The 16,151-nt window shown below is 37.5% G+C and overlaps 1 protein-coding gene across 1 annotated transcript; it reads left to right on the top strand.

Moving 5' to 3' along the window:
- Window positions 1-15,667: 15,667 nt before the first annotated feature.
- LOC106378629 (uncharacterized protein At4g04775-like) lies at window positions 15,668-16,151 on the top strand. Its single transcript, XM_013818733.1, has 2 exons — window positions 15,668-15,859; window positions 15,927-16,151. The coding sequence occupies exons 1-2, from the start codon at window positions 15,668-15,670 to the stop codon at window positions 16,149-16,151; spliced, it is 417 nt and encodes a 138-aa protein (XP_013674187.1).

The raw sequence follows: 16,151 nt of genomic DNA on the forward strand, positions 1-16,151 counted from the left end.
CAATTTCGGCCGACCGGTCCCAGCAAATCACTACAAGAAAACATAATCTTAACGAGGGCGGTTTTCCTCGCTAATTCGTCGTAAAAGAGGCTTTACGACGAATTAGCGAGGAAACGTGTTTGCTCGTTACACGTCCGTCGTAACACATATTTCCTCGCTAATTCGTCGTAACTTAGCGAGGAATATATTTCGTCGTAAAGACGAAGTAGAACGATTCGTCGTAAAGACGTCGCTACAATTCCTCGTAAGGACGTCAGCTACAATTCCTCGTAAATAACTCGAAAACAGTTTCTCGTAATCTACACGTAAATACCTTGAAATATTTTCCTCGCAAAATACACGTAATAACCACGAAATTATTTCCTCGTAAAATAGTCGTAAACATTTCCTCGTTATTTCCTCGTAAAGAATTCCTCGTAAAATACTCGTAAACTGTTTCTCGTCATTTCCTCGTAAGATTTCCACGTAAAGAGGTCGTACTTTAGCTACGAATTTACTTCGTTTTTATTATTTTACAGAATTTTAAAATATAATAAAAAAATAATTAAAATTACTTAATTTAATAATAAATTAAAATTCAAAATAAAAATAAATTCATATGAAAATATTTTATAAATAAATAAGTTTTGAATTTATATAATACAACAACAAAAAAAAAAACTAAGGGTCGTTCATCGCCCGGTAGAATTCATCACTCCTCCTCGTAACATCCGCCTCGTTATGTACGTCGTCGGATGACTCGCCATGAATGGGATGTTGTTGTCGCATGTTCCTCAACATGGACTCCCATTCCGGATTTGTGGCCGCAATAACGTCCAAGAAGCCCTCGACTCCACCCATACGAGATTTTGTCGCGGTCAACTCGTTACGCAGCTGAGCGGACTCTCTACGCAGCTCCGTGACTTCATCATCCCGTCGCTGACCGTAAGACGATGTCGCTCTCGGAACATCATTGACGGAACCAATACCCAACGTCCGTCCCTTTTTTTTAGGGACAACCTTAAAAACAAAAAATAAATATTGTAAGTAAATATTTAAAGTTAAATTAAATGATTAATTAAAAGTTAATTTTTTTGAAAATTTACCTCCTCGTAAATCTTATCCACTTCAAGTGTGGATAAGGTGACGGGTAATCCGTCGGTAGACTGCTGGGTCAGCTGAGTCTGGCGGTCTTCAACCCGAGCAACTACGTCGTTGTAGATTTGCTCGGACTTGCCATCTACAAATACGCCCGCCTTGTTCTTGTGGGTCCTCTCGTAAAGTTCCATAAGAGACGGGAGATGTCCCGTCTCTTTGGCCTAAAAAAACAGTTAAGAAAGTTAGAATAAATTAATATAATTATTAAAAAAATTATTTAATAAAATATTTAATTACCATTTCCAAACGGACACCGGCGTGGGGTTTTTGGCCCGTAGTGTGAAGCATCGGCCCGTTCCCGTGCTCATCGACCGTGTTACGGGAGTTAGAGCAAGCCTGGGCGATTCTAATCGAATCAGGAAGGCGCCAATAACGGATGAGGCCATCCCACACGTCCGTGGTGAGCTCAGCGGGTTTGCCACGCTCATACCCCTTCACGATCCAGTCACCCTTCCAGTTGGAGACCGTGTCCAACAAGCGAACTTTCGCTTTCGCGTTAAACTTCTTCCTCACCCTCTCAGTGATCCCCAAAGCCGAATTATATTTTTGCTGTTGGAAAAAATAAATTAACAATTAGTTTCTTAGAAAGTATATATATAAATCATGAAAAAATTAAAATATATATAATTAATTAATAGAAACTTACAGCGTAAATTTTGAACCACGTCTTTCTGACGTAGTGAGGCGTCTTACTCCAGTTTGGATGTGGCATGGAGAAGTAACCCTTGATCGTGTCGGTTACGTCCGATGCAAGACATCCGTCAACCCCCCACCTGGAAAATACAAATTTAAAATATAAATTATTTTTTAATGTTATAAAAGATATTTAAACGAATTAAAAAAATTAATGCAACATACCACAACGTTCCGTCCGGTCGGTCTGGGTCGATGACTGGTAAACCTTCTCTGCCTGGCAGACTGAGAATGTCCTCTACCGTGTACTGCGAGTAAGGAGCACTCGGAGGCACCATCAGATCAGGATGAATATCAGCGACCATCGGAGGTGCCATCGGAGGAGGCACAGGAGGAGGCATCGGAGGAGGCACATGAGGAGCCGATGGTGCACTAGAAGAAGTAGACCCAGAGACTCTCTGAGTGTACTGAGTCTCGGGGACAGTCTCCTGGCCCGAAGAACTGGGAGCGGAAGAAGAGGCCGGGTCTAAACGACTACCCGGCTCACCGAAGATCTCTCTATAATGGGCAGTAAGTCTTCCTTTTCGAACCTGGAAAAAAAAATGAAATTTTTGAAATTAACATCAACAATATATTTTCCAACATTATCCACCTAATCAACACTAAATAACATAAAATTCGCAAACCTATCTAAATTCCCTATACTAACCACCTAATGTATCTAACCAAATCAGAGAGGAATCAGGCTTACCATTGCTACGAAATGGGGAGGAAGTGGAGAGGAAGTAGAGAGGAAGTAGAGAGGAAAGAAAGAGTGAGCGGGTGTATATATAAGATTACATATCGTCGCAAATTCGTCGTAAATTTACGACTAAATAGCGAGCAGTTACAAAGGCCCGTCTTTTTTTTTACGAGGAAATTGCGAGTAATCACAAAGGCCCGTGTTTTTTTATACGAGGTATTAACGACGATTTACTTTACGAGGAATTAACGAGGCTTGCTTTCCTATAAATATACCCACAACTCTCACTCTCAAACCACACCCAAACTCCCAAATCACACTTTATCTCAAATCACAATCCTCAAAAAAATCATATTCAAATTATAAATATTTGAAAAAAATAGGAAAAGGAGAAGATATTAGAATTCATGTGGGCGAGACTTACGTATTATAATTGCTGGAAGTCTTGCCACATGTTAATCTGGTATTTTTCTCCTTTTCCTTTTTTTTTCAAGTTTGTACACTACGAGATATTTACGACGATTTGTACTTACGTGGAATTAACGGGTTTATGTATAAATCCGTTTACGTGGTCTTTACGACGATTTTGCTTACGTGGAATTAACGAGTGCTTTTTTTACGTGTACTTTACGACGATTTTGCTTACGTGGAATTAACGTGATTTATGTTTAAATCTTTTTACGTGGTCTTTACGACGATTTCATCCTACGTGGAATTAACGAGTGTTATGTTTAAATCCCTAGAACCCCAAACCCGAAACCCCAAACCCCAAACCCCAAACCCCAAACCCCAAACCCCAAACCCCAAACCCGAAACCCCAACCCCGAAACCCGAAACCCCAAACCCCAAACCCGAAACCCGAAACCCCAAACCCCAGATTCCTTATTTTCTACTTCATATATTCCAAACCCCCATCTTTAATTTTCTACTTCATATATTCCAACCCGAAACCCGAAACCCGAAACCCAAAACCCCAACCCCGAAACCCCAAACCCGAAATCCGAAACCCGAAACCCCAAACCCGAAACCCCATACCCCAGATTCCTTATTTTCTACTTCATATATTCCAAACCCCCATCTTTAATTTTCTACTTCATATATTCCAACCCCAAACCCGAAACCCGAAACCCGAAACCCCAACCCCGAAACCCCAAACCCGAAATCCGAAACCCGAAACCCCAAACCCGAAACCCCATACCCCAAACCCGAAACCCCAAACCCGAAACCCGAAACCCGAAACCCCATATTCCTTATTTTCTACTTCATATATTCCAAACCCCCATCTTTAATTTTCTACTTCATATATTCCAAACCTCATATTTAATTTTAGGTTTCGTCGTTATTTCCTCGTTATCTTACGTGGTTTTTACGACGATTTAACCCTACGTGGACTTTACGAAGATTTTATGCTACGTGGACTTTACGACGATTTCATCCTACGTGTACTTTACGACGATTTCATCCTACGTGGACTTTACGACGATTTGTGCTTACGTGGAATTAACGAGTGTTATGTTTAAATCCCTAGATTCAGAAACCCGAAACCCGAAACACCAACCCCCAAACCCCATACCCTAAACCCGAAACCCCAAACCCGAAACCCCATACCCTAAACCCCAAACCCGAAACCCCAACCCCCAAACCCCATACCCTAAACCCGAAACCCCAAACCCGAAACCCCAAACCCGAAACCCAAACCCCAAACCCAAACCCCCATCTTTAATTTTCTACTTCATATATTCCAAACCCCCATCTTTAATTTTCTACTTCATATATCCCTAGAACCCCAAACCCCGAAACCCGAAAGCCCAAACCCGAAACCCAAAACCCAAAACCCGAAACCCGAAACCAAAAACCCGAAACCCCATATTCCTTATTTTCTACTTCATATATTCCAAACTCCATCTTTATTTCCATTCCAAACCACAATATCCCACATTTGCTTATTCTTTAAGAGTGCGTGTGCTCAGATCCCTGAAAAATGCTCCAATGCCTTTTATATTCAAAAAAAATTAAACACATTGTTAGTCATATATTATTTTGTAAATTATTGTGATATAATACACTACGTACCTGCAAGTGCTTCATGTACGTTTGTTGGAAGTAGCTCCGCAAATGCAAAGGGCAGTAGTCGTTGCATAAATACATGACAATCATGACTCTTCATCCCGGAGAACTTTTGACCCTTTTCAACACATCTAGAGAGATTCGAAACATACCCATCGGGGAACTTCACTTCTGATGCCACCCAGTTGAACAACACCGACTTTTTTTCTGAAGATAATCTGAATATCGGAACGGGAACTTGTCCATTGCTTTTAATATGTAACTCGCTTCTTGAGCAAATATCCGGCAAGTCCAACCTTGATTTTATGTTGTCTTTTGTCTTCCCTGGGACATTCAATATTGTATTCATGATGTTCTCAAAGAAATTCTTCTCTATATGCATCACATCGAGGTTGTGGCGCAGAAGAAGATCCTTCCAATATGGCAACTCCCAAAATATACTCTTCTTGTGCCAGTTGTGATGAACACCGTAAGAATCTGGCATATTACGAGGGACATGCCAATTACCACCCCAACGAACTGTTTCGTTAGCTCCGTAGTAGTCGATTTGCGCTTCAATTTGTTCTCCAGTTAGATATGGAGGAGGAGTGTCTCTCACAACCCTTTTGTGCCTAAACAAATTCTTGTTTCTTCGGTAAGGATGGCCAATGGGAAGAAATCGACGGTGACAATCAAACCAACTTGTCTTCCTACCATTCTTCAGTTGAAACGCATCCGTCGTTCCATTACAATATGGACAAGCTAATCTCCCATGTGTAGTCCATCCAGACAACATCCCATAGGCAGGGAAATCACTTATGGTCCACAAAAGCATCGCTCGCATCGTAAAATTCGTCTTCGTTGAACAGTCATACGTCCTCACCCCTGTTGACCACAAATCCTTCAACTCTTTTATCAGTGGTTGTAGGAAAACATCCAGGGACCTTTTTGGATGGTTCGGACCAGGTATTAATATGGTCAAGAATAGCAACTCCCGTTGCATGCACATCTCCGGTGGCAGGTTGTATGGAGTAAGAAAGACTGGCCACAATGAATATTGTCTCCCTGACATTCCGAACGGACTAAATCCATCTGTGCATAATCCGAGATACACATTCCGGATATTGCTAGCGAAATCTGGATGTACTTTGTTGAAATGTTTCCAGGCTCTTGCATCTGATGGATGAGTCATCTCACCATCCGTCTGAGTATGCTCGGCATGCCATCTCATCTTTCCAGCAGTCTGCTCTGATTGATACAATCTTTTCAATCTGTCTGTAATTGGTAGGTACCACATTCTTTGGTACGGTACCCTATTACGTCCCCGTCCTTGCGGCTTGAATCGTGGCTTCTTGCAGAATCGACATTCTTCTAGCTTCTCATCATCTCCCCAATAGATCATGCAGTTGTCGATGCAAACATCTATCATCTCCGAAGGCAACCCAAGGCTATAAACCAGTTTCTGAATCTCATAATAAGAATCAGTAGACACATTGTCTTCCGGCAAATACTCTTTAAACAAGTCTGCCCATTCGTTCATGCAACTTTCAGGTAGATTGTGATCAGTTTTAATATTCATCATTCTAGCAGCTAACGACAATTTAGAGAGACCTTCTCTACAACCACTGTAAAGTGGTTGATTCGCCGCGCTTAACATTTCGTAAAACTTTTTTGCATCTATATTAGGTTCTTCATCTCCATCATGAGCTACGAATGCATCAGCTACCATATCATGAACCCTATCATAATCTACCATCTCCTCCTGCTGGTAACTATGTTCATTATGCAAATGATGATCAACCGGTTCTTTTTCCTGAAAATTGCTATTACTACTACTAGCTTCATTCTGATCATAATTAAAACCTTCTCCATGTTGAAACCAGATATAGTAATTTGCCGTGAAACCTCTATTTATTAAATGCTTCCAAACATTTTCACGGTTTGCTAGTTTCGAATTGTTGCATTTCCGACAAGGACAGAACATCTTACCACTTTCTTGGGCGAGCGGTGTTGAATCTGCTTGATGCATAAATGTCTCCAGACCCGCAAGGTATTCTTTCGTCACTCTCCCGTTAGCATCTCTATGCATATACATCCACTTCCGCAACTCGTAAATATTCCCGGAGCCAGCCATTTTTTTTCTTTCACGTTTTTTGTTGTTGGTGTGTTTAAAATGATGTTTAAACATCCATATTTATAGGAAAATTCGAATCTGGTAGTTGTAATTTTGCTATGAATTTACGACGAAAATTAATTAGGTGGGCAAAAAAAACGTGTAACACCTATAAAGTTGGTGGATTCAAAAATTTCCTCGCTAAATACACGTAAACTATTCCCTCGTAAATACCACGCAAAGTTTACGTCGTATTTACGAGGAAATAGTTTTTCCTCGTAAAATACTCGTAAAGTTACATCCACATTACGACGAAATAGTTTTGTCGTTACGTTACGAGGAAATAACGATGACTTTAGTTTTTCACGTAAATTCGTCGTAAACTCGACGCAAATTTACGAGGATTGTTTTTCCTCGTTAATTTTCGTCGTTAACCATGTGTTTTCTTGTAGTGAATAAAAGTAACAAATGATGACTTTTTAATTAAACAAACCGACATAAACTTTGTAATTAGAATTTTGCTAAGATCGTGGCCATGATTAAATCACCGCACTTATCAATTATCATGCTCGTGGCAAACGTAAAAATTTTGTGGATCATAAATATATTATTATCGTTACAAGAGCATCATTATCTACGGTTTCTTAAAACTGGATTCTTAGAAAAAATATCTATTTATTAATTTTTAACTAAAAAGTTAAGAAACTGTTTGTTAAAGTACTATTTTAAAAAACAATTTCTTAACTTTTTAGTTAAAAAACAATCATGCTCGTGGCCAGGGCCGTCTCAATTTTTTTTTAGACCGTGTTCAAAAAGTATTAATAATATATGTAAAATATAATGAAATAGTTTTAGAAATTAATAGTTTTATTTATATATGTTTAACAATTTTTTTATAAATTATAAATTATAAACTTTAAACTAGTCAATACTATATCAAATTTTGAAGTTTTAAACTATAATTTATGTATATATTGTTGAAAAATTCTCAACGTTTTTTATTTTTATACTCGGACTCCGTTCGACCGTACCAGTTGCGCGTGCTATTAGACGGCCCTGCAAACGTAGAAATTTCGTGGATCATAAATATATTATTATCGTTATAAGTCTTTGAGATTAGTATACCACTGAAAAGTTAAAATATCTGTGTGAAAAAAAAAAAAAAGATAAAAATGTCATCACATGCAAAAGCGGACCTAGGTGAGAACTTTTAACTTTATATTTTAATTTAAAAATAAATAAAAGTTAAATCTGTACTTGGATGATGTCGCATCTTTTTGCTCATTCCCATCTTATCAGCAACATTCATTCACAGTCTGGATCGCTCTTTCACACAGAGAAGAAGAAGAACATGCTTGCCGTTTTTCGCTTTTTCTCGTAATATCCTTGAGACTTATTTAGTTTATGTCATGTCCACTCTAGATTTCATTGTCTGGTGAATGTATAAATTTCTTGGATACTACACATACTACTATTATTTAAATTAAGGGAAATTTGAAAAAAAAAAACAACTAATCTATGCTATTATCCACTTAGTACAAAATCAACTTTTTCCACTTTTTAATTTTCACTACCTTTTTGTAACTAAAAATTCATATCATTATATTTACCGTGCAAAAAAATTAAGAAAAATATAAAACATGAAGTAGTCAGGGATGTTCATATATGAAAAATATTTTTGGATTCAAAAAAAAATTGAAATAGTAAGTTCAAAAAGGAGCTAAAAGTGTTAGAATATCAAATCTACCATCTACGGAGACTTAGAAAATGCAGTCAAGATAAGACACAATGATCTACTATACGTAGAATGCGCAATACACCAAAAACACAGTGATCTACCATACGTAGAATGTGCAATACACCAAAAACACAGTGATCTACCATACGTAGAATGTGCAATACACCGAAAACATATCCATCTAGTGTGGAAGAATAACAAATCTACAATTCCTTCTATGTTCTGTATTTTTGGTAGATCACATGACATACTAAATATTTTCATATCTGTCTTGACAGAACATACATTCTACGCGATTTTTTTTTATTTATAAACTCAGTATTCCCTATCTACGAGTTCATCTCTTTTCTAACATTGGTAGAATGTAAGTTCTATTAGATTTTTAAACAAAATCCTGAAATTTATGAAAAAAACGGTTACAGAATTTTCCTAAATCTATTAAAAAAAAAATTATTTCCTTTTTAAATATTGTTCCCTAAATTTGAGTCTTCTTCATTGGACGACGAGATCCATGGTTGATGATTGGCTGAAATGACGTTAAGCTTGATTTGTGCCCGTGATGCCAATTATAAAGACTAATAATATCGTTTCCCAATTGGTTAGCAGATCGAAATGTTCACATAACTTATCTCTAAATTAAGATTCGAATTGTTGTATTAGTGGCTTACGATTGATGAAAATCCAGATGGTTCTGTCAAAGAAATAGTTCTTGACGGGATTGTATCTTCACCATTAAGGAGACACCAGTCTCTAAAGAAGCAGTGGGAATAGTTGGGAAGCTGCTCCCCGATTATTAACAGGCATCGATATCTCTTACCAGCATTGCTTCTTGTGGCATTCTTCTGCACTGTTTATCTTTACTTTGCTGTTACTTTAGGTGCTAGGCACTCCTCCTGTTATGGCTTGACTGGGAACGACAAGGCTATCTTTCAAAGCCATCTCTAAAGGGAAACTCAAATTGTGTTTAATAAATTGTTCTTGTACTACTGCGTTCTTTTTTTCGTTTATTGATTCAGTGATTCTATAATGCCATTTGTGTGTAATTGTTCACGTTACATGTTGATAAACCAGAAATTTGTTCGAAAGTATCTGTGTGCTAATAGTTTCTTGTGTCTAGATATACTAAGTTTGTGTTAACAGAATTTATAAGCACCAAGCCCGTCTAGCTCCAGTTGGTAGAGCTCAATGCTCTTAACCTTGTGGTTGTCGGTTCGAATCCCCATGGTGGGTGTATAAATTTTTAAGTCAGTTGCTCTGGTTAACTCCGATGTGTCAAAACTCCCATTTTATATAGTAAAGACGGTGGTGGGCTTTTTATCATTTGCGTTTACCAAAACATGGTTGAATTTAAAGTCTGCAGATTGTTGACTTTAGAATTTTGCAATTCTCAAACGCTCGATTCACTGGGTGGGAAATCACTTATCTTTTGTTCAAACCAATGATAACAATGCCCTATTGTTGCCTCTCAATCTACCTAGCAATCAAGTAAAAAATAAATACACAAAACTCATTCTGCAGATCCAGACACATCAATCTTTTCTAGGCTACCTTCAAATTCTTGTGTTTCCTGAGCAAAACCATCAAACTCAATGAGAGAATTTGTCCAACAATGCAGCCTCCTATAGCTTCATAACACACACATATAGGCCTCTCCTGTCAAAACGAATAATGGTATAAGCATACCAAGCTCTCGGATGTAGTTCCGGAGAAAGATATATTACCTGCCATGGCCTTTCCCAGTCGAGTCGCATAGGCCAAGCCCCAAACCAACCTCGAACAATTACTGCATATGCTGGAATAACAATCATATATTATGTATTTTCACTTGGTCTAAAAGAAGAAGAAAATACGTTACAGAAATATATAACCTACTTTATCGAAGCGAATGCACGATGCCAATCAGTCCACGATGCACCAAAAACTGCAGTTGCTGGTTTGAACTATGAAATTGAAAATTATTAGAGACAATCAAAGGATTGTTCCAACAATAAACTTGAATCAATTTGAGTTTCTAAGCCATTCAGTATTTTACTAATACATGCACATCAACAAAATCTTTTTAAAAAATCATAATCGAAAATAGGATCTCAAAACCTAACCTTCAATTTTGGGGGAAAAAAAACCGAGATGAAAATCGAACACCTACGCTCTTAATCAGCAATAAAAGCTTCGTCCGCCTCGTGCCAACGCTGATTTACGCTGTCGAAGAAAACAAGGTCTCTTAGGGTTCATAGAGAAAACAAGGTTGGAAAAAACAAGGGAGGAGGAAACAGAAAAATACCACAGATGAAGGGGGACTGAGGAATGAGGAAGGAGGAAGGAAAGATGGCACACAACTTAGAGTTACGGCACATACTGGAATTGTCGACCTTCCATGGGGAAGCGTTGGAGACAGTTGGATTTTGGGATTTTTTAACTTTATTTACATTTATTATACCATATTATAACTCTATTTAATTATTATTTATGTTTTTACATTTTAATTATTTTTGTAAATCTAATTACGAAGGATCAAAGTGGGGTTTCCTTATAGTTTGTACTAAGGGGATATGGATTAGTAAAATCATTCTAAAGGGACAATAGCTTAGTTCTTTCGTTCTTTTTTTTCTCAAATTTCCTTAAATTAAAGTAGCACGTGTAATCTTGAAATGTTAATGTATAGTATCGTCAAAGTTATTTGAGAATCGTTTATACCTTTGTACTAAAATATCTATATAATATCCAATCTCGTTGATTGCGGCAATATTATATTCTTCTGTTTCTAATACTAACGTTATATAAAGACGAGGAAGAGCGTAGTAAGCGAAAAAAAGCTTCGGGGAGTTGAAAATAAGCGTAGATCCGGAGATTCCGTAAGGGCTATAAAGAATCAAAATCCTTCCTCCGAATCAAATCTGTTTTGAAGGAAGATCTTTTGTCTCGTGGTAGCCTGCAACGAGATAGTGCTTTTTCAACTCTCTCAATTAAACTAAATTCAAATGTCCAATATCCTTTTAATCAAAGCATGCATATGAGGTAGAAAAGTTCAACAAAATCCAATTTAAGACTGATCAACTAAAAGGCAACGTTTAAGGATCGGATAAAGAATAGAGAAGTTATCTTGTTTCAGAGGTTGTCTTACGGAGTTACGGTGGGCAAGTCAAGCTTTAAGCATTCGATTGATGGATCTTATTCATGTTTTGCATTATTTTTAGTATAATTTTTTTGTTGGCTCCGAAGAAAGTCAACATTTCCGGTTTTGTATTTCCGTGTGTGGGACTTTTGTCTCTAGGAACTACCATACGGTGTTATTGATTGTTTGAACTAGTTTTTAGTTTAGTTTTCGGTTTTTAGATATTGGTTTTTAATTTTTAGTTTTTGTTTTAATTTCTAGTTTTTGGTTCTGGTTTTTAGTTTTTAGATTTTGATTTGAAGAAATTGTCAAAAATGACACAAAACTTGATTTTGAATACAAAAATGTGCTCCAAATTCAATCAAATACAAAAGTAACTCAAAAATCTAGTGAAAGTACAATAACCTTTTTATGACCAAAGAAAAAACATGTATTAAATTTTATCATTCTAATCTTCCCACTACAAGAAAACAGGCGGATACTGACGGACAAAATCGTCAGAGGTTCGTCTGAATGGGGGGATACTGACGAATTTCTGACGAAAGTGGTCGTCGGTATCATTTCGTCGGAAAAAAAAAATTTCGTCGGAATTTCGTCTGAGTTTCCGACGACTTTCTGACGAATACCGATAAACCACATTCTGACGAAATTCCGACGACACTCCGATAACATATTCCGAGAACAGAATTCATCGGAAACACTATATTCCGACGAATTAGGTCGTCAGAATATACTGACGAATCGGAGTCGTCGGAATATAGCGACAAGCACGTTCGTCGGAATATTCCGACGACACAAATTCGTCAGTATATTCTGACGACCTGTACCCGTCGGTATATTCCGACGACTATGATTCGTCAGTATATTTCGACGAACCGGTTTGTCGGTATATTCAGACGACTCAGATTCGTCAGAATATACCATTTTTAAATATGAATAAATTTTGCATTTATAAATATTTTTTATATTAAAAATTAATATATACACAAAATATGAAATTTAAAACTTATAATATTATAGAATTTAAATTCATAGAAACTTAAATAGAAAAAAAACAATCATCAAGTTTTAAAATTCATAAAAACTAGGAACCCTAAGGCAACAAACGATCTAGCTTTTCCAATATCTCGGCGTTTGTCTTCTTTTGGGATTTCAGCTAAGCAAGGATAGTGGCATTCTCAGAAAGAATAGTGGCGTTCTGCTCCTCCAATGCCACAATCCGTTCATCTTTGTTTTGTAGCTGCTCCAGAATCATGGGATCGGTATACAGAACTTGCGAAGAAGACGCCGGATACGAAGAAGCACGGCGGGCCAACCCAACTAAACGTCCTCCTTTCCTTTTAGGAACCGCCTACAAAAATATTTAAAGTTACTAAACTACATTATAAAATAAATATATTAATAAAAAAAATTACCTTTTCGACCATCTCATTTATTTGCAATCGGAACATGTTGGTTGAAGCTCCCGTAGAATCGCCGTCATCAGAGAGAGGCTGAGAAGATAGAATATCTTCTTTTTGAGTTTCCACCAAGTCAACGACGGATCTGATCACGGCGTCCTGAATTTGACCCGTCTTCTTGTTAGTGTGAGCCTCCTTAATAAGTTGAAGAGATGAATGGGATTACCGTCATTTGCTTCAATCTAAAAAACAGTCATTAGCCAAAGAATATACAAAAATATTTATTTAAATAAATATAAAGATATAAAAAAATAGAACTTACAAGTTGATCCTCCTTAGAAGACATAGAGCAAGTGCCGAGGTTGTACACATACATACCTTTCCCGCCACGATCGCTCTTCCGGTTCTTGGAGTTCTTAAGAGACGTTGCTGCAGTGTCGTCATTCTCCCAATGGACTATCAACTGCTCCCACACCGTCCCGTTGATGTACCGTGGCCTCTTGTTCTACGGTTCCTCCTACGGTTCGTCGTATCCCTCGGCAAGGAAGAAAGGTAACCATAAAATGAAGCTTTGTAATATGTCGGACTGTCTTCTGTTGTAATTTTCTCTTGACTCTTTTGTAATGTCATTGTTGTTTGCTTGTAATATCGGCTTGTTGGAAATCGGCTTGTAATGTATTTTGGTATGAAGTGAACTTATGACTATGACATGTTTTCTCTGTAATGTATTGTCTCTCGACTCTTTTGTTCTGTCCTTGATCATTGTTTTCGCTAATAATGTTATGTTTGGTTTTATTAACAGGAGATTGAAACTGAAACTGATGTTATGATGGATTTTTTGAAGAATTTGTTATAATCATCTACCCATGGGGAACCTTCATAAAAAAAAAGAAGAAATGGGCACCCAAGAGTATTTACAAGACGCCTTGGGGAACCTTTCTCAAGTATCACATGTTAAAGGTTTCAATCCCTCACAAAAAATGAGTGATGAAGAAGCACCTAAATGGGTTACTCCATTATCATCCTTTAAGCCTGGAGATTGGAGAACACCCACTCTCAAAGATATGGAATTACCTGAGGACAGGGTGAACGACGAGGACTACTCATTAGTGTTTGTCCCTGAGGATTCATGGGCCAAACTGATTCATTGGTGCTCAACTACTAAACAGTAAGTTTATGGCGTGCCTTTATGTTCTAAATTGAAAAAAAAATTAATTATATGTTGCATCGCAGGCACCTTAAAATTGGACCTTCTACGCACACAACTGAGTTAGCAGAACGTATTATGGGACCTGCAGTGTGGCTGAACAATCATGTAAGTTATACATTACTATGCTCTTCTTATTTCGCGAGAGGACTTCTTTGCAACGATGGAATCCATCAAAAGTAGCCTTCATGAGCTGCATATTCAGTAATCAAATGAAGAACTCTTACATAGAGTTCAAGAAAGACAGAAAAAAATTCAGGGTAAAAGGATTGCTCCACCAGTACGGAATTGGTGAACTTCCTGCACACAGACGAACAAGACTAGTGTGGGATCTTGATGTCAATCGTATGTATGTGTCTCTTCTTGTGAACGGTAACCACTGGATCTCTATGTGTGCCAACTTTGTTACTCGTTCATTAGAGGTTTTTGACTGTGGGGGACTGAAACACAACAAGGACTTGGAGCCATTTGCCCATCTCATCCCTAGAATTGTCAAAGCTGTGCAGTCTTCAGAGAAGAGGGGATTTACCGTCAAGCCCTATGATGTCACTTACTCTCCAATGCCCTTATTCCTAAACAATACTAGCAGTGATTGTGAATGACGACAACATTTGTGAAGCTCGCCAGAAGATTGCTTATGACCTATGGGAAGCTGCTAATGATCTTGAGCTTATTTCGAGAATGGGAAAAATTATTCCTCCAAAGGCTACAACTTCTCCTACGGTTGAGATTTTATAATGTTATTTCCACTATGACTTGTTTAGCAAGTAGGTTGTTATTGACTCTTTTAGTTACTCTTATATGACTCTTAACTAGCATTGGTTTGCATCTCTTATTTAGCATTTGAATCTATTATTTAGCATTGGATTTGAGTCTCTTATTTAGCATTGGATTTCATACACGATAACAAACAAAGGCATACATGATATGAATCAAAATGGTCTTATTTGACTCTCTTATTAAAGGCTATTGTAGGAAACAAAAAATTTTAAAGTAAAAATGGAGATGGGGGGATCGAACACGTCACCTGGGTGTTTATAACTCCAACATAAATCACTGCACTACTTGAAACAATTGAGATTAGCGGCAAGAAATGAATCTAAATAGTGTACTCTAAAAGGCTCTATTGTAGGAAAAAAAGCTATATTGTAGCAAAAAGTGTTTTTACTAAAAATGGAGATGGGGGGCATCGAGGACTTCACCTCGGCAATTATACCTACAACATAAACCACTGCACTACTTGAAACTATTGACATTAGCGGCTGATTACAAAATTAAACAAAGTGAATCTAAACTAAGCAATACAACATATCAACCCCTAACCATACCCCAAATGAATCTAAACTAAGCCATACAACATATCAATCCTGAATTATACCCTAACTGAAACAAAACTGGAGCCATACACGATCTAATCTAACTAGGCTACAAATATTAATAGTCAATACAAATCTTATGACTATCAAAACACATACAAGTAGACCCTAAAACTCGATTAACAGTAGTGGTTTGCCCTAAACATAAACTTATACAACACCAATGACCAGAAACCCTACTTATTTCATCGTTTATCTCTCCTCTCCGTCTTTCTATCCTTCTCAAAAACCGATCATGACTAACAATGGAGGGATTCCATCCAGATGCTGGTGTGGGAAGGGGATTGTCACTTATGTTTCAAAAACGGAGGAGAACCCATACAGAAGATTCTTCCGATGTGAGATTGGTTTACAGGTAATTCTGATATATTGTGACTTTTAATTCTTCTATGTTCCAATTGACGTTTTGTGTTTCGATTCAGAGAAAGAAGGAACAACATCTTTTTAAGTGGGTTGACGAGGCTCTGCTTGATGAAATAGAAAGGATGCATGAGCAACAGTCGATAATCGCCGAAGAAATTGAAGATTTGAGAAGTTCCTTGAAAACGACAGTGGAGGAAATGGTTATCAAGCATAAGAAATCGGAAGATGTAGGACTAATTGGATCCATTCTCACTATTTTATGTCTCTGTTCAAAATTTGATTGA

Source organism: Brassica napus, chromosome C2 (genome assembly GCF_020379485.1).
Source record: "Brassica napus cultivar Da-Ae chromosome C2, Da-Ae, whole genome shotgun sequence".
In the NCBI taxonomy this organism is placed as follows: domain Eukaryota; kingdom Viridiplantae; phylum Streptophyta; class Magnoliopsida; order Brassicales; family Brassicaceae; genus Brassica; species Brassica napus.